Genomic DNA, 19,626 nt, shown 5'->3' with positions numbered 1-19,626 from the left:
TTAGCTGATGTAAGCAATGTTCCCATGCTCTCTGGCAGCTGTCATAGCTGGGATAATTTTTTTCCGCCTCTGGCACACAGCTTCAGAGAAGTCCTCGTTGAGGACCATGTTGGTTCCTCTCAAGTTCTTGGCTCAGATCAGGCTTGTGGGATTAATTCATTAAGCAGAACCCAGATGGCTCTGATTATATCATACTGCTGGATGGATACATCTTTGGGGCCCTTTCTCTACAATGAAGTAAGTCATACTGTATAGTCAGTCAGCCGTCTAAGCAGTCCAATGTTAGATTAACTTTAGATGATCTGCCCTGCAGACTCCTTATGTGCTATGTTCTAATGAGCTATAACACTATGACATGAGGCTGAGGTTGACCGTTGACAACCGTGACATGAGCATACTTTGTTTTACTATGTGGTTTGGTTTCATTGCATTCAGGCTTTGCCACCCAGAACATATTGTGTGATACATTAGTGAATTTGACTACAAATAGGGGCTATTATTGAGTTAGCCACAAGATGACACTGTAAGACTAGGTTTCTGAAACCAAACTGCAGTTGATTGAAAGCAGAGACATTTTTGGCCTACTCAATACTGTACTCTTGTGGCCATTCTATGAATCAAAAGTCCAGTCCAAAGCTCTTCCATGCTCTCTCCAAACAGTCACTCAACACAAACATACAACATCAGGCAGTTTTAGCTTATATATTTATATATATATATATATATATATATATATATATATATATATATATATATATATATATATATAAGTATTATATCCTAGAATCAGAGCATCATGGCTTAGAATTAGAAACACATCAATATTCTTGACACAGATAACATATACGGTACTCATGGTGGTAGTGAACAAAGAACTGGAGAGGGAAGAAGAGAAAGTGTGTGTGTGTGAGAGAAAAAACAGATACAACCTAAACCTGCTCTCACAGCAGTTCAACTAGAAGAACTGGACCAGTACATGTATGTATCAATGTGTAATGTACAGTATACATTCATAGAAGCACATCTCTTCCTATATGTGGAGAATGTAATTCTACCCTTGACTAAAAAGGTATGGATGGGGTATTTGTAGTTTTGTAGTGGTGGTGAGGGTGGAGGCAAGGGGGTGTGACGTCTCACCTCAACCCCTCTGAAGAGTTGTTCTGGGCTTGGGGGAAAGGAAGAGCGCTCCGCTCCGTTCCTCTACATAAATTATTAATTTCACAGAAACTCCTCAGCCTTTAATAATTCTCAAAGAAGTATGCCGAAAGCGAGCCCTTGCTACCCCAGGCACGTTCACTCTCTCTGGACAATGGATCCAAGGGAGCACAGTGAGAAAGGATAGTGGGAACAAGGGAGCACAGTGAGAAAGGATAGTGGGAACAAGGGAGCACAGTGAGAAAGGATAGTGGGAACAAGGGAGCACAGTGAGAAAGGATAGTGGGAACAAGGACAGTAAAGAGTGAGGGAAGAGGAAGAGAGACAGAGGGAGATAAATAGAAAGAGAAAAGGAGGGGTGGGTTTAGATGTATTCCTCACATTTTATGTAACAGATGGCTTGCTTTGAACAGTATATGGGGGGGCAACAGGCTGTGTTTAGCAAATAGTGATAATGGTTGAAATAAAGGATTGTAAGCAAATGGTGAAGGAAGGAGTAAAAAAGAGCTACATCTATGGGCATAGGACATGTTGGGCTCATATAGGGAAGGAGAGGAATTGTGTGTGTGGACAAGATAGAAAACTTGTCCATAGCTCTAGAACACTTATCTGCATTGTTGTATAGCCTGGGGTTGACCACGGAGACACCGGGACCATGAATAGGCAAGAAGACAACACAAAGGGTTTCTTGGCAAAACAAGGGCTTTTAGTGACACTTAAAATACTTAAAAGAGAGAGCATGTAACTCAAAATATCAAATGAGTCAAAACTCCTTTGACAGAACTGTTGAAGAGCCTTCACGAGGCCATGTTGCTTTCTTTTTTATGAGAGGTTTAGTGTTCCAACTGGCAGCCATTTAAATTTGAAATAACCTCAAACCTCCTCCAGTGTCCCTATATTGCCCCAGCCCGGGGACTAACTACATGCCAGCTGCTAGCCCATCATAGTACCAGATCTCATCTGGCCTGTGTCTCACCCACATAATATCATCATGACCACATCAAACGATCCAGGCTAATCCGAGGCCAATCGCGTACCGTCTCTCTGAGACTCTGACTAAACGGTCTCTTCTGGTGTTTGTATATGGCGTGGCCCTCACCCGGCCTGCCATGCAGTCTACTGATAAGGCCTGGCTGTGGAGAATCAATCAGAGAGAGACAGGCTAGATTAGAACCTTTCTGTATTGTAGCGACCGGTCAGTGGGAGAAATGAGGCATGAAGGAAATCTAAGGTGATTATCTTTATTACCAGCCAGGAGAGTAACCGTAGAAATGATGAGAGGGAGGCGAGAGGGCTGGAGAGCACACTGAGTGGTAGACATCTGCTGGACACAATACTATAAATAGACCCTGTGCCAACAACTAATGACACCTGGATTATATCTCTCCCTCACTCTCTCTTCCTCCTTGCTGGCACTTCCTCTGACTTTCCAAATCCTTATCTCTTCATCTCCCTGACAATTTCTTTCCTTTCACTCCACTCACTCCATCTTTCTTTGCCTCCCATTTTCCTCTCCTCTCAATTTGTCCTTTTCTCTCCAAGTCTGTCACTCCACTTTTCTCATTCTCTCCTCCTCCATCCCTGTGACAGGTGAGAGAGGAGCATCATGAGGAAGAGCCTTCTTATCTTCTCTAACAAATCCTTCCCAAAGGTCCCAGGGACCTATCCTCCATTCTGACTGATAGTGAGAGTTGATAGCCATGGACATTGCAGCGGGAGGAATCTTATGCAAAGTGAAACAGGCCAGATCCACTTCCAAAAAGCCCTCAACAATCTGAATGCTTTTAACTGAGAGCCATGGGATACACACAGGAAACTTTGTCTTAGCTGTTCGGTTTGCTGTCATGCACCAAACTTTCAGCAATAATTCTGAGTGTCAGTGGATTATACAATTATCAACAACACATGGTGATCCAGGCACTGTGCCCTCGGGTTTTGAAAGGATAGGTGGCAGGCAGGTGACAGGTACACCATGGCATAATGCTCCAAGGCAACCCTGAATTAGGATGTCAAGGCAATGCAACCCCAACAAAGGAACAATAACAACCCAAAGTTGTATGACAATAGCTAAAAAGGGCACAGAGAGTAGAAGGGGCTGGTTTTGTTTCATATTGAAGTTAATAACCCATACATCAAAAATCGGGTTGAAATAACCTAACCTACCTCTTCTACCAACTTACATGAATTATTTCAGAATTTGCCTAGCAGGGAATCCCACCCAGAACGAATGGAATGTCAGCTTTATGCATCATCCTTGTAAAGGCATTACAGGGCATTAAGTCCCATATGGGTTTGAATTGGTCTCAGCAGTACAGGATTACAGCACTGCAGGGATTATCCCTCCCTTGAAGTAAATACTGGAGGCAGGAATAGGGGTGGGATAGGGAACTGGGGATGGGGAATAAGACTGGGGCAAGGGTGGCCGCCGTGGGGATGGGGGACAGAGGTCTCTCCCCTGAAGAAAATACAGGAACAGCCCATGCTCTGGGGTATGGGGATACATTTAGGGCTGGGTGGCTTGGATCTGGTGGATATTGTGATGGGGTATGGGAGATAAAGTGTGCCTGAGCATCAGCCAAGAGCTTCCGACACTGACACCTCACCTTCAGCCAAAGCTCTCAGTCGCACAGAGCCAGATCAGAGCCTATGACCTGGGACCATATCTCTAACTGTTAGGGACCAAACCACAGGATTGCCTCTGGGGAGGATTTCATCTAATGTGATTGAGACAGATTCGGATGCATTGTTTCTAATCTTTTGCAATCAGAAAATGAAATGTGCAGAATGAGTGAAATACCTATGCAAAGTGTAAGAAATCCTGCTTTTAAATATGAATATCCAGCCATCACCAGCTGATTAGCCTGTCTGTCCAATCTGGCTCAATATTGATGAAGGATCATAAGGATCTTGTGGACATGTACTGGGTTATTATGAACATCGGCCTTGCCTGCTAATCATACATTAGACACACTGACCTCCAACCATGTGGGTTGGAGGGGCTTATTCATGGAGGTTTAGAGGTACAATCTGTGTTATTTATTTCAAGAGCTGGTTCATGTCCTGCTCGAAGGTTGCATTTAAGAGATGTGCCGGTTTAAGTCCTGGTTCCCCAGTTAGATTCATTACAAGATTCTGAAATATTTGATGCTACAGCCCACCTACGCCCTTTCAGGCACTAGTATTGGTGATGGGTTAAACTGGAGCAGCGTAGTCAGCCTTAGACTAGCCCTCAACGGGTGTCCCCGGTGGGGCATCTATTACCATTCTAATGTGATTCTTCCCGCCTCAATGGTGTGAAGGATTGTGCAGCCTGAGCTAATGTTGCTGCCTGAAGAAGACAAATGGTTGCACTTCCACATAGTAGAGGCATGGGTTATCTCGTTAGAGTCTAACCACAATGTGAGTGTTCATTGATGGGTTATCTTGTTAGCGGCTAAGCGGCTAGCCAGAGTGTGAGTGTCCATTGTGGCCAGGGTTTAGATTGCATCCAAGGATTAACCTGAGCTAAAAGGGATGAATGAGATAGCAGCCCTTTGGTCCCTGTGACTGATGGCTAATGGCTGATTATGGGTCTAACTAATGTCAGCTAGCTTGGGTCATAGTGGAGTGGTTACTCTGGAAATCTACCACAGTAGCTACTTCAACTGCCCAGCCAAGAATTTCACCAATGTTTGGAATCATTATCATGGTTATATCTGCTGTTTAAATCCCTGGGCTGGCCACCTAAGCGTTTTTTGCGTGTCTCCTAAATCCAAACAGATATGTATATATAAAAACTCAGCAAAAAAACGTCCCTTTTTCAGGACCCTGTCTTTCAAAGATAATTCGTAAAACTCCAAATAACAGATATTCATTGTTTAAACACTGTTTCCCATGCTTGTTCAATGAACCATAAACAATTAATGAAAATGCACCTGTGGAACGGTCGTTAAGACACTAACAGCTTACAGATGGTAGCAATTGAGGTCAGAGTTATGGAAATTTAGGACACTAAAGAGGCCTTTCTACTGACTCTGAAAAACACCAAAAGAAAGATGACCAGGGTCCCTGCTCATCTGCGTGAACGTGCCTTAAGCATGCTGTAAGGAGGCATGATAACTGCAGATGTTGCCAGGACAATCATTTGCAATGTCTGTACTGTGAGACGCCTAAGACAGCGCTACAGGGAGACAGGACGGACAACTGATCGTCATAGCAGTTTCAGACCACATGTAACAACACCTGCACAGGATCGGGACATCTGAACATCACACCTGTGGGACATGTACAGGATGGCAACAACAACTGCCCGAGTTACACCAGGAACGCACAATCCCTCCATCAGTGCTCAGACTGTCCGCAATAGGCTGAGAGAGGCTGGACTGAGGGCTTGTAGGCCTGTTGTAAGGCACAAACGTCGCTGGACCAGACAGGACTGGCGAAAAGTGCTCTTCACTGACGAGTCGTGGTTTTGTCTCACCAGGGGTGATGTTCGGATAGGCGTTTATAATTGAAGGAATCTGGAGAAGGTCTGTATGGAGGAGTGGGCCAAAATCCCTGCTGCAGTGTGTGCAAACCTGGTCAAGAACTACAGGAAACGTATGATCTCTGTAATTGCAAACAGAGGTTCCTGTACCAAATATTAAGTTCTGCTTTTCTGATGTATCAAATACTTATGTCATGCAATAAAATGCTAATTAATTACTTTAAAATCATGCAATGTGATTTTCTGGATTTTTGTTTTAGATTCCGTCTCTCACAATTGAAGTGTACCCATGATAAAAATTACAGACCTCTACATGCTTTGTAAGTAGGAAAACCTGCAAAATCGTCAGCGTATCAAATACTTGTTCTCCCCACTGTATAATAGACAGCGAGTAGCAGCAGTGTAAAAACAAAGAAGGGGGGGGTCAATGTAAATAGTCCGGGTGGCCATTTTATTAATTGTTCAGCAGTCTTATGGCTTGGGTGGAGAAGCTGGTATAGAGCCTTTTGGACCTAGACTTGGTGTTCCGGTACCGCTTGCTGTGTGGTAGCAGAGAGAACAGTCTATGACTTGGGTGACTGGAGTCTTTGACATTTTTTTGGGCCTTCCTCTGACACCACCTAGTATATAGGTCCTGAATGGCAGGAAGCTTGTCCCAGTGATGTACTGGGCCAACACATATAGAATCATGAGAATCACAATACATATCGTATCGCCACCTATATATCATGATAATATCGTATTGTGAGGTCCCTGGCAATTCCCAGACCTAATATCTCCCACTTCTGACTGCCTGTATCTGTCGTACTGTAGCTAATACATGCAATATGCTCGCCCAGGATTCTCCTAGTCTGATTCTCAGAGGCAGTATGTTTCTTCTCGTGTCAAACAGACAAGGCAGTTTATTTCAGCTCTATGTGTTTTTTTAACCAGCAAAGTTTATTTATATATAACAACAGTACAAAGTGAATCCTTGGCTTGCAAAATAGGTGTGTTTCATATTTACAATAGGTACACAATAATATATTATCATAACAAAACCAAAGCAAATAAAAAAAACACAAGAACAATTTCTTTAAATACTTTTAACCTTCTTACAATTTTCACAACACTTTTATAAAACAACAAGGACAGCCATTATTATGATCATTGTCATCATTTGTATTGATTATATTACAGAACTCCAGTGTCTACAAAGGGTTGTCTACATTGTGTTGTGTTTAGAATGGAAGAAGGATATTCATTTCATTTTCCGTGATATTTTTGACATGAAGAGAATATTACTAATCTGATGTTCAATTCCTCCGACTGACATGAGAAAAGAAAAAAGGTGAATAATTATTGTTTTTCTGAGAGTAATGAAACATACCAGTAAACCCATCACTACATCACCTACAGCGCCAAGAGCAGAAAGGTGCACAATCGTCTTCAATTAGGTCTCATGTCTTCTGTAGTGGGAATGAAGTCGCCGTTTAATAATATTCTATCGCCAAAGTGTATCAACTGCAACACGTCTCAGAGACCATTAACTGGCTGTGAAATTCAATTCTGCACTGCAGAATGTCAAACAAACGTAATTATAAAAAATTCACCTTTTAATTTATTATTGAATGTCATCATCTCCCAAGAAATACAAAAGTGTATAGTATGAAAAAATCAATTAAAATCTCTTTCACAAAACGTCAGACGCAGACAGATGTGAGTTAAGACTTGATAAGGAATAATACGATGTGTGAAATGTATTTTCTATTGGTGTTATGGCATGCTGACCAAAAGACAAGGTTAGATTTATCATTTTAAGAACAGTGAAGCATAAACAGTGAATGGTAGTTCATGAAAATAAAGACAAATCAAAAACAGAACATTAAATAAAGATCCCTTAAGAGAAAAGCAAACTTTGTTCAAGTCAAATCCCACTTTTTCCTTTAAAGGCCCAGTGCAGTCAAAAACATGAGGTGGAATAATACTGTTAAATCGTGAAAAATATGATAATACCCTTTAAGTGTAAGAGCTGTTTGAAAAGACCGCCTGTAATTTCAGCCTGTTTTGGTGGGATGGAGTTTTGCTTGAGAAATTGCTCTTGCTGAGAAGCTATTTTGTTTTGTTTTTGACCATTTTGATTGAAAACAATCACAGTAAGATACTTAATTGTTACCCAGAAATGATTTGATATTGAGATAAAAATGTCTGCCTTGGGCCTTTAATCTGTTACTACTCTGGAGAATATAGCATAACAATATACAAGGTACATTTGAGCATGAGTGTCTGTGTCTATATTTAGAGTGCACCTATAGACACAGTATTTGTGTTGAGCAGGAGTAGTTACTGCTTACCAGAGTGCCAACAGAGCCCCCCCCCCCTCTCCCTATATCCATCCACCCCCCTTGGCTGGAGATATTAATACCATGCCAATCATGTGGTCTCACTGCATTTCTCTTGACCAGTTTTGATGTGTTTTCTCCTGATCACACAACTACACTCCGATCAAAGCGCTTCAAAGCAGGAAACCAGAGCTAAAGGGGTTTCTCAGGGCCTCCCGAGTGGCGCAGCGGTCTAAGGCACTGCATCGGTAGTGCTTGAGGCATCACTACAGATCCGGGTTCGATCCCGGGCTGTGTCGCAGCCGGCCTCGTCCGGGACACCCATGAGGGTGCACACAAATGGCCCAGCGTCGTCCGGGTTAGGGAGGGTTTGGCTGGCCAGGATGTCCTTGTCCCATCGCGCACTAGCAACTCCTGTGGCGGCCCGGGCGCAGTCCATGCTGACACGGTCGCCGGTTGTACGGTGTTTCCTTCGACACATTGGTGTGATTGGCTTCCAGGTTATCCGAGCAGTGTGTCAAGAAGCAGTGCGGCTTGGCCGGATTGTGTTTCGGAGGATGCATGGCTCTCGACCGGTGACTCTCCCGAGTCCGTATGGGAGATGCAGCGATGGGACAAGACTGTAACTTCCAATTGGGGAGAAAAAGTAGAACAAAAATGAAGGTGTTTCTCTCTCTAATTTCTGACTGAGCTCTACTCTTCAAACAGCTCTGGCGAGATGACTGAATCACCGCCCACCTTCCTGTACAGATCCAGGTCATAACCTTTTCACTTCTTCACACACCGTGGCAGCCCAGGTACCTTTTCAAAAGGACAGTGTCAAATTCAACCAAATGGAGCCACCATAGGCTGTAGATTAGTGTTGAAGTGGTGAAGAAGAATCAGGAGAACTTTCATGGTTTTATGGTTGGTTCATTTGGAGTTCTAAGGCAGCAGAGAAAATAATAAGCACCTTTCATCCATCAAACATTGGTGTTATATTTCTCCATCCATAAATAATGTAATTATACTGTACACCTTTAATACTACCTAGTTTCAAGTACTTGATGTAAACAATGAGCAAACATCAAAGTCTGGAGAAAACAGAATGGTGGTGGTCACTAATCCAGCAGAGTGAATCTACAGTATGTGGTCGTCCAGCTATGACAGGTACATGTCAGGTTCTCTTTTATTCCTCACTGGAAGTCAGTCTATATATCCTTTCATGAATGGGTTAAGTTTGGTACAGGACAATCCAATCTTACCAAAGATCTACCTGGTAATGTAACATGCATTATGTCTGACGTTTATATCCTCTTTTGTCCATGCTTGCGGTTGAGATATTTCTTCTTAACTACTACTAGTAACTATTATACGGAGTTGTGTCTCTCCTGAGCCTACTACAGTACCTTCCTTCGTACCTGCTGCCTGTTCACAAGCTTCCAGTTACATGAGCACCTCTCTACAGACTCTACTTCAGTTTGAGGGCGCGGCTGGCTCCCTCTGTAAATCATTAATCGATTTGGACACATCACTGAATCATTTTTAAATGACAGGATCTTTTGGCACTTACTCAAACTAGACCCACACAGGCTTCTTCTTACTATCTTTTAGAAAGACATTGTTGTTGGTGTACTGGTTGGGTAGAAAACTAACGTCTGCTAACATTTAGCTGCTGGCCATCTCCAGCTATCCTGATCCATTGGCACTTAAAAAACAAAGATAGACCTTGAAAACACTTCTTCTGACATGTGATACGATGCATGCAAGTTTTACACACACACTTGATCTGATCCCCAAAAGCGATACAAACAATGGTTATATTACGGAGTATTTTCACTATCGCTGCCACCGGCCGGACGACCTCAGTCCCCATCTTGGCAGGCCTCTAGAATCTAGTCTCCAGTATATTATGGTATTTGTACGTTAAGGGCAGCGTAGCCACGGCAAAGACGCCTACAATACAGACGGCATAGTACACACCCTCCTATGATCGAGATAGAGATTTGGTAACAGGTGACACATTGTGAGTGGGGCAAAGGACTAGGACGGATGAGTTTTCAGTACATGTTCAGTTAGCCATCTATTTAGACATTATAGAGTTCTGTTCAACTAACTCCATTTTGTTTAGAAAACAAACCCAAAGGAAAAAGAAAAACCTACATCTGCTTTTGTACATTCACATACATTGACATGTATGAAACAGAACCTACAGTACATACAGATGACGTTACTGCTGAGGAGGGTCTTATACAAACCAGTTTTGTCTTTATACCCAACATACTCTGTGGACCTGTGTATTTTCTCTTATCACACAGGGTAAAGGGGTTTGGGGTTGATAAGCATGCTGGTTGAACTTTGACCCCTCCAGAGGTCGTCTGTTCTGAGTTCCGTTCGCTCTCGTGCGATGAGGACGCATTTGGTTGGTTTCTGTACAGGGCTGATGGGTTACAGTCAGAGCTGGGTTCTGTCCACTTGGTCTCGAGTATCATGTTGATAAGGAATGGTAATACTGTCTGAGGAGAACAGAGAGCAGGACAAGACATGACATAGCACCATGTCTTTCTGATGGCTACACCATCCTATAACATGTGTTATAACACAACATTTGACTTTGTACAGTACAACAATGTCCATGTATGTATCAAGAGGAAGATGGCTCAACTGCAACCAATAAAATCAAAATGTACACATACAAAAATAAACATTTGGAAGCAAAACTCAGGAACAATATCTCTGGAATCAAACATGAGAAGTCTTTATCCTCCATCTCTCTTCTCCTTCTTCTTTCAGTGTCTCTGTTGTGAGTTGAGCAGACAGAGAGTGTATCTGACTATAAAGATCTCCCCTCTGTTTGTTCTGTCTCTCAACAAACCTCTCCTTCAGGGCTATACACACACAACACAAAAATAATATCCTTTGGAAAGAAATATGCCATGTAGCCTTTATGGAGGTGTGTGGTGTGGTCGTTCCACCTTACATCATCATCATGACCATCCATGTTTCCCGAGACTATGGCGTCTTTTAGCCAGGTGGTGGCAATATGGCACGAGAGGAAAATAAGATAAAAACAAAACTCTTTGTTTGAGGATGTAAAAATGTCCCAGGTCCGTGGTGGTTCGGTGTCCATCACACGGTGAGTATCGGGACTGTTTGTTGGGTGGCTGATGGACATCCCGGGTCGGTTCAGTCGTCTAATCCCGTGGTCTGTCTCAGCTCTCCAGGGACATGGCTGAGATGAGCTGCTCCACCTTGTAGGCCAGACGTTGTTTCTTAGCCTGCTCGTCCTGCTCCAGGGCCATGGTGATCTGGGAGGGGTTAGAGACAGGACAACAACATGATTTAGTGTCACTCTAACACGGAAGCCACATGCAGGAACTCCTTCAATTGCAAAGACCCTTCATATGCAAATAGTCTGCAAGAAAATGTCAAATAGAACATATAGACAATTGCTGGTGGGTATGCTGATGTAATGCTCAATTACATCTGTATAACATAGCCAATGTTGACTGAATGGTAAGGAATGACATTAATAAAGTATTCACTCAGCAAAACAATAAATGTCCTCTCACTGTCAACTGTGTTTATTTTCAGCAAACTTAACATGTGTAAATATTTGTATGAATATAACAAGATTAAACAACTGAGACAAATTCTGAACAAGTTCCACAGACATGTGACTAACAAAAATTGAATAATGTGTCCCTGAACAAAGGGGGGGGGGGGGTGATCAAAATCAAAAGTAACAGTCACTATGTAACAGTCAGTATCTGGTGTGGCCACCAGCTGCATGAAAAACTGCAGTGCATCTCCCCCTCATGGACTGCACCAGATTTGCCAGTTCTTGTTGTGAGATGTTACCCCACTCTTCCACCAAGCACCTACAAGTTCCCAGACATTTCTGGGGGGAATGGCCCTAGCCCTTACCCTCCACTCTCCAATCGTTGGCCACGACAGAACACTGACATTCCTGTCTTGCAGGAAATCACGCACAGATTGAGCAGTATGGTGATGTCTGGTGAGGACCTGCCTTACAACAGGCCTACAAGCCCAGCCTCTCTCAGCCTATTGTGGACAGTTTGAGCACTGATTGAGGGATTGTGTGTTCCTGGTGTAACTCGGGCAGTTGTTGTTGCCATCCTGTTCCTGTCCCACAGGTGTGATGTTCGGATGTACCTATCCTGTGCAGATGTTGTTACACGTGGTCTGCCACTGTGAGGACGATCAGCTGTTCGTCCTGTCCCCTTGTAGCGCTGTCTTAGGCGTCTCACAGTACGGACATTGCAATTTATTGCCCTGGCCACATGTGCAGTCCTCATGCCTCCTTGCAGCATGCTTAAGGCATGTTCACACAGATGAGCAGGGACCCTGGGCATCTTTCTTTTGGTGTTTTTCAGAATCAGTAGAAAGGCCTCTTTACTAAGTTTTCATAACTCTGACCTTAATTGCCTAGAGTCTGTGATTTTTACGATTTATCTTTGAAAGGGACGTTTCTTTTTTTGCTGAGTTTATGACTCTGGTCTGTGCCAGTCAGCACGCAAAAGGTCCAGACTTCACTGTCTGTTGGATGGGTGGTATCATGTGTGCTTTTTATTTAATGAATATAACATTGTCTCTGTTGGAGATGGTAACACAAAACCGATGAATCCAACTTGTGTAATGCCCTTTCTCGGTTTCATCTTATGCTTTTCTCTCTCCATAAATGAGGCATTTCTCAAGTCTTGTTCAAAGGGGAATCTGACAGGGTCTCCTCTCTGCTGTCTGCAGTGTCACACAGTCATGTCATGCTATGCACATCAGCGTGACATCGCGGTGGCTGGCGGGGCTTTTTCATGTGCTTGTATCAAACAGGAAAAATACTACCCAATAAGATCACAGGTATGGGCCACATGCCACACAGTGACATCGATCCAAGGTATGGATCAATGCTAATGCAGCAAATCTCTCCTTTTTCTATATGACAGAAATGTATTCTATGTGAACAGTGGTTCATTGAACAAGAATAAGGGCTGATAAAGCTTGATATGCCTCCCAGGAATAAACCGTGTTGCCATAACTAAGCATTGTAGACATTGTGCTAAACACACTGTGGAGACATTAATGAAGACTAGTTTCTCTTAGGGTCTGTTGGCAGTCTGTACATAGCTCCAGCAATCTGTTCCATAGTAGACTCCCTGCCTGTTGTCTCGCTCTCAGCTGCCTAAGTGCTCTTCGAGGCTGGCAGAGCAGAGCCCAGCGGAGCCTCTCCTCCTCATACCACTCTGTTATTAATCTGCTGTGCTGTATGCAGGTGCAGCTCCCGCCCTCAGTCTACCATCTCCCTAATCCATTTAGTATTGCTCTAGCCCGTTCATAGAGGGGCCGTACAAGGAGTCAGGCAAGGAACAAACAACCCCGACAGCTACAGATAAGGGCATAAGCACTCAGGAGACAGGGAGAGGAGACACAGAGAGAGGGCTTGTGTGTGTGTGTGTGTGTGTGTGTGTGTGTGTGTGTGTGTGTGTGTGTGTGTGTGTGTGTGTGCGTGTGTGTGAGAGAGAAAGAAAGAAAGAAAGTTAGAGTGGGGAAGGAGCATGAGGTAAAAGAAGAGACAAAGAGAGAAGAAAGTGCAGGATAGAGAGTGGCAATAAAAGAGGTGGAACCTCTATGAGATGTTTAAAGAGAGAGAGTTAAAGAGGTGGTCTATGAGAGATTCAAAGAGAGAGAGTTAACCTCTTCAACCTATGGGGGCGCTATGTCATTATTGGATAAAAGACGTGCCCGTTTTAAGCGCAATATTTTGTCACGAAAAGATGCTCGACTATGCATGGAATTGACAGCCTTGGAAAGACAAAACTCTGACGTTTCCAAAACTGCAAAGATATTATCTGTGAGTGCCCCAAAACTAATGCTACCAAGATGAAGTTTCATACAGGAAATAGCCCAGATTCTGAAGGCGCTGTGTTCCAATGTCTCCTTATATGGCTGTGAATGCGCCAGGAATGAGCCTGCGCTTTCTGTCGTTTCCCCGAGGTGTCTGCAGCATTGTGACGTGTTTGTAGGCATATCATTGGAAGATTGACCATAAGAGACTACATTTACCTGCTCTGGATAAGAGCGTCTGCTAAATGACTTAAATGTAAATGTAAATGTGTCCCGCCCGGTGTCCTGTGTCGAAATTATTGCGTAATCTGTAGGTCCATGCGCGTTCCATTTCTTCAGAATTGAAAGTAAACTGCCACGATGGATTTTATCGTCGATAGATATGTGAAAAACACCTTGAGGATTGATTCTAAACATCGGTTTGCCATGTTTCTGTCGATATTATGGAGTTAATTTGGAAAAAAGTTTGCGTTTTAATGACTTAATATATATATATATTTTTTTCCTTACCCAAACGTGATGAACAAAACGGAGCGATTAGTCGACACAAATAATATTTTTTGTAAAAACGGAACATTTGCTATCTAACAGAGTCTCCTCATTGAAAACATCTGAAGTTCTTCAAAGGTAAATGATTTTATTTGAATTCTTTTCTGTTTTTTGTGGAAAATGTTGCATGCTGAAAGAGAGGCATAATCCTATGCTAGGCTATCAATACTGTTACACAAATGCTTGTTTAGCTATGGTTCAAAAGCATATTTTGAAAATCTGAGATGACAGTGTTGTTAACAAAAGGCTAAGCTTGAGAGCAAATAGATTAATTTCATTTCATTTGCGATTTTCATGAATACTTAACGTTGTGTTATGCTAATGAGCTTGCGGATAGATTTACACAATCCTGGATAGAGGTTTTTTTCCGTAGCTAAACGTGACGCAGAAAACGGAGCGATTTGTCCTAAACAAATAATCTTTCAGGAAAAACTGAACATTTGCTATCTGAGAGTCTCCTCATTGAAAACATCCGAAGTTCTTCAAAGGTAAATGATTTTATTTGAATGCTTTTCTGGTTTTTGTGGAAAAGGTTGCATGCTGAAAGAGAGGCATAATCCTATGCTAGGCTATCAATACTGTTACACAAATGCTTGTTTAGCTATGGTTCAAAAGCATATTTTGAAAATCTGAGATGACAGTGTTGTTAACAAAAGGCTAAGCTTGAGAGCAAATAGATTAATTTCATTTCATTTGTGATTTTCATGAATACTTAACGTTGTGTTATGCTAATGAGCTTGCGGATAGATTTACACAATCCTGGATACAGGTTTTTTTTCGTAGCTAAACGTGACGCAGAAAACGGAGCGATTTGTCCTAAACAAATAATCTTTCAGGAAAAACTGAACATTTGCTATCTGAGAGTCTCCTCATTGAAAACATCCGAAGTTCTTCAAAGGTAAATGATTTTATTTGAATGCTTTTCTGGTTTTTGTGAAAATGTTGCCTGCTGAATGCTAATGCTAAATGCTACGTTAGCTATCAATACTGTTACACAAATGCTTGTTTTGCAATGGTTGAGAAACATATTTTGAAAATCTGAGATGACAGTGTTGTTAACAAAAGGCTAAGCTTGAGAGCAAATAGATTAATTTCATTTCATTTGCGATTTTCATGAATAGTTTACGTTGCGTTATGGTAATGAGCTTGAGGCTGTATTCACGATCCCGGATCCAGGATGGCTCGACGCAAGAAGTAAAAGAGGTGGTCTATGAAGGATACAAGAGAGAGAGTTAAAGAGGTGGTCTATTATTTTTTTTGTTTTTTTTTAATTTTACCTTTATTTAACCAGGCAAGTCAGTTAAGAACACATTCTTATTTTCAATGACGGCCTGGGAACAGTGGGTCAGGGGCAGAACAACAGATTTGTACCTTGTCAGCTCGGGGATTTGAACTCGCAACCTTCCGGTTACTAGTCCAACGCTCTAACCACTAGGCTACGCTGCCGGTTAAAAGAGAGAGAGTTAAAGAGGTGGTCTATGACAGGATACAAGAGAGAGAGAGTTAAAGAGGTGGTCTATGAGAGGTTAAAAGAGAGAGAGTTAAAGAGGTGGTCAATGAGAGATTAAAAGAGAGAGTTAAAAGAGGTGGTCTATGACAGGATAAAAGAGAGAGTTAAAGAGGTGGTCTATGACAGGATAAAAGAGAGAGAGTTAAAGAGGTGGTCTATGAGAGGTTAAAAGAGAGAGAGTTAAAGAGGTGGTCTATGAAAGGTTTACAGAGAGAGTTAAAGAGGTGGTCTATGAGAGGTTAAAAGAGAGAGAGTTAAAGAGGTGGTCTATGAGAGGTTTAAAGAGAGAGAGTTAAAGAGGTGGTCTATGAGAGATTAAAAGAGAGAGAGTTAAAGAGGTGGTCTATGAGAGGTTAAAAGAGAGAGAGTTAAAGAGGTGGTCTATGAAAGGTTTACAGAGAGAGAGTTAAAGAGGTGGTCTATGAGAGGTTAAAAGAGAGAGAGTTAAAGAGGTGGTCTATGAAAGGTTTACAGAGAGAGAGTTAAAGAGGTGGTCTATGAGAGGTTAAAAGAGAGAGAGTTAAAGTGAGCCCTAGTTCTAGCTACAGCAGCTTCAAGCTCTTAGGGCAGGGAGGAAAGAGGAGATAGAAGAGAGAGTGGAAGAGAGAAAGATAAAAATAAAATAAAGTGAGAGAGAGGAGAGAGTGGGCTCCTAATTCTTGTGAATGTGGTCTAATATAAAGGTCAGACTAATGGCTCCCAGAGGAGCTGCTGACATTAAAGCCGGAACGTCTCCATTACAGAAACCTTTCTCTTTCTCTCTCTTCTCTCTCCCCTCTCTCTCCTTCTCTCTCTCCCCTCTTTCTTTCTGTCTTCTCTCCTTCTCTTTCTCCACATTGTTTTGTCTCTCTCCGTCTCTTCTTTGTCGCACTATTCCATCCTTCTCTCTCTCTCTCTCTCTCTCTCTCTCCACCTCCCCTAATCATTCTCTCTCTCCTCCTAAATCATTCTCTGTCTGTCTCTCTAACTCTCCCCTCTCTTTCCCTCAACCCCCCTCTTCACTCTCCCTGTGATCTGAGACAAATGGTCTGCCACATCTTGATTCTGCTCCAGAGAGCCACAGAGAGAGGGAGAGAACATGGCTGTGTTCCTTCACACCACTCAGGGGATGGGGCGGCATGCTGAGCTGCTTGTACAGTTGCTGTTCCTGTCGCTCCTCCACATATCATACACCCACAGCCAGGTCTGCTACAGCTCTCACTGGCCCGGGACATATGGCACTTAGGATGGGTTATGTGATGTGGTAGAGTGGGGAGTATGGTTATTTTTAAGAGTAGCATCACATCAGAGAAACTTGGCCTTTCTGAAAGTTCTAGAAACACTCTAAATGAGTTAAGAATGACCTTTAACTAGCCTTGAGTGAATAGGTGGGTTAATATGATTGTAGCCTAGCCTATTAGAATGTCCATCCTTGCAGTGTGTGTGTGTGTGTGTGTGTGTGTGTGTGTGTGTGTGTGTATATGTGTGTGTCAGGACTCACCTCCTCACTGTATTTGGAGACATAGGAGTAGATCTCGTTGAGAGCACTGAGCATGTTAAACTCTGTGGAGTGGAGCCTGGCCTGCTCTGCCAGGTAAGCATTCATGTCCTGGTCACTGATGGCTGGCAGACGGTTAATGTCGGCGTAGTACCTGGAGGCACATACAGGGGGCGACACTCACTATCAACAAGCACATATTCTATACCACAATGCTTTCCTGGAAAGTTGAGCCTCATTTTCTACATATTACTCACATTTGACTAGTACATATATAATACTTAACATAATGCAAGTGTATCCAGGACCAAAACAGTTTGTATGAGCGGTAATAAAACAAGGATATAGAATTGTATGTGGGCAATTCTACGGTAACAGAATTGTGCTCAGACTTAAAATATATGCCAAACAAAAACCTTTAATTTCAAAGTTCAACAAATACAAAACTCTATGCACAAGGACACATTTTAACAATTTACACTTTTACAAAAACACATTTACTGTAAGAACTGTCCTATACTGTACTATACTGTACTATACTGTGCTGTACTATACTGTGCTGTACTATACTGTGCTGTGCTATACTGTACTATACTGTGCTGTCCTATACTGTACTATACTGTGCTGTACTATACTGTGCTGTACTATACTGTGCTGTACTATACTGTACTATACTGTGCTGTCCTATACTGTGCTATACTGTGCTGTCCTATACTGTGCTATACTGTGCTGTCCTATACTGTGCTGTACTATACTGTGCTATCCTATACTGTGCTAGACTGTGCTGTCCTATACTGTACTATACTGTGCTGTCCTATACTGTACTATACTGTGCTGTACTATACTGTACTGTCCTCCACTGTGCTGTACTATACTGTGCCGTACTATACTGTACTGTACTATACTGTACTGTACTGTGCCGTACTATACTGTACTGTACTATACTGCGCTGTATTATACTGTGCTGTACTATACTATACTATACTGTGCTGTACTATACTGTACTGTATTATACTGTGCTGTACTATACTGTGCTGTACTATACTGTACTGTAACATACTGCGCTGTATTATACTGTGCTGTACTATACTATACTATACTGTGCTGTACTATACTGTGCTGTACTGTACTATACTATACTGTACTATACTGTGCTGTACTATACTGTGCTGTACTATACTGTACTGTAACATACTGCGCTGTATTATACTGTGCTGTACTATACTGTGCTGTATTATACTGTGCTGTACTATACTGTACTGTACTATACTGTGCTGTACTATACTGTGCTGTACTATACTGTACTGTACTATACTGTGCTGTATTATACTGTGCTGTACTATACTGTGCTGTACTATACTGTGCTGTACTATACTGTGCTGTACTATACTGTACTGTAACATACTGCGCTGTATTATACTGTGCTGTACTATACTGTGCTGTACTATACTGTACTGTACTATACTGTACTGTACTATACTGTGCTGTATTATACTGTGCTGTACTATACTGTGCTGTACTATACTGTACTGTACTATAATGTGCTGTATTATACTGTACTGTACTATACTGTGCTGTATTACACTGTGCTGTACTATACTATACTGTACTATACTGTGCTGTATAGTACAGTATAGTACTATACATACTGTGCTGTACTATACTGTGCTGTACTATACTGTACTGTACTATACTGTGCTGTACTATACTGTGCTGTACTATACTGTACTGTACTATAATGTACTGTACTATACTGTGCTGTATTATACTGTGCTGTACTATACTGTACTATACTGTGCTGTACTATACTGTACTATACTGTGCTGTATTATACTGTGCTATGTACTATACTGTACTATACTGTGCTTTCCTAACTTGTGAACCCAATTGTGGTTTGTGACTACTATGATTTCCCATTGTATCAGTAGCATACATTTTTCAGAAATGTCAGAAATTCGATCACTTAATAATTCATAAACAAAATTGATATTCGTAAAAACCACTATAACTAAGTGGTAGGTCTACCTTTACTTGTTACTTCTGTGAACTTTTATTATCCTCCTTCCTCACGAGGGAGAGAATTTAGAAAATATCTTAAAGATATGTGGGTTTTTGGTAACGGCATTTCAAGGCACAAAGCAATGTTTCTTAAATTTAGAAGACAGAACATTTTCTCTGAAATTATATAAGTGTTGGTATTAGTTGGCAGGGGTCTTTACTTCAACATCGTGTTTTAATGTATTTCTAACACGTTTTAAGACTTTTTCTGGTAGATGTTTTCTAAGACCCCTTTTCCATCTGTCTGACC

General features: G+C 42.0%; 1 protein-coding gene across 1 annotated transcript in view; it reads right to left on the bottom strand.

Annotated features, from left to right (window-relative positions):
• Positions 1-6,521: 6,521 nt before the first annotated feature.
• The window catches only part of LOC115125041 (plexin-A2-like), a 522,986-nt gene continuing 509,881 nt past the window's right edge, over positions 6,522-19,626 (bottom strand). Inside the window, exons 31-32 of the mRNA XM_065020830.1 lie at positions 17,322-17,472; positions 6,522-11,228 (exon numbers count right to left, since the gene is read on the bottom strand). Of these exons, the coding sequence (XP_064876902.1) occupies positions 11,133-11,228; positions 17,322-17,472 (247 nt within the window). The 3' untranslated portion in view covers positions 6,522-11,132. The remainder of the gene's footprint in view (positions 11,229-17,321; positions 17,473-19,626) is intronic.

The sequence above is a fragment of the Oncorhynchus nerka genome, linkage group LG7 (assembly GCF_034236695.1).
Source record: "Oncorhynchus nerka isolate Pitt River linkage group LG7, Oner_Uvic_2.0, whole genome shotgun sequence".
In the NCBI taxonomy this organism is placed as follows: Eukaryota; Metazoa; Chordata; class Actinopteri; order Salmoniformes; family Salmonidae; genus Oncorhynchus; species Oncorhynchus nerka.
This window is presented reverse-complemented; position numbering and strand designations above follow the sequence as displayed.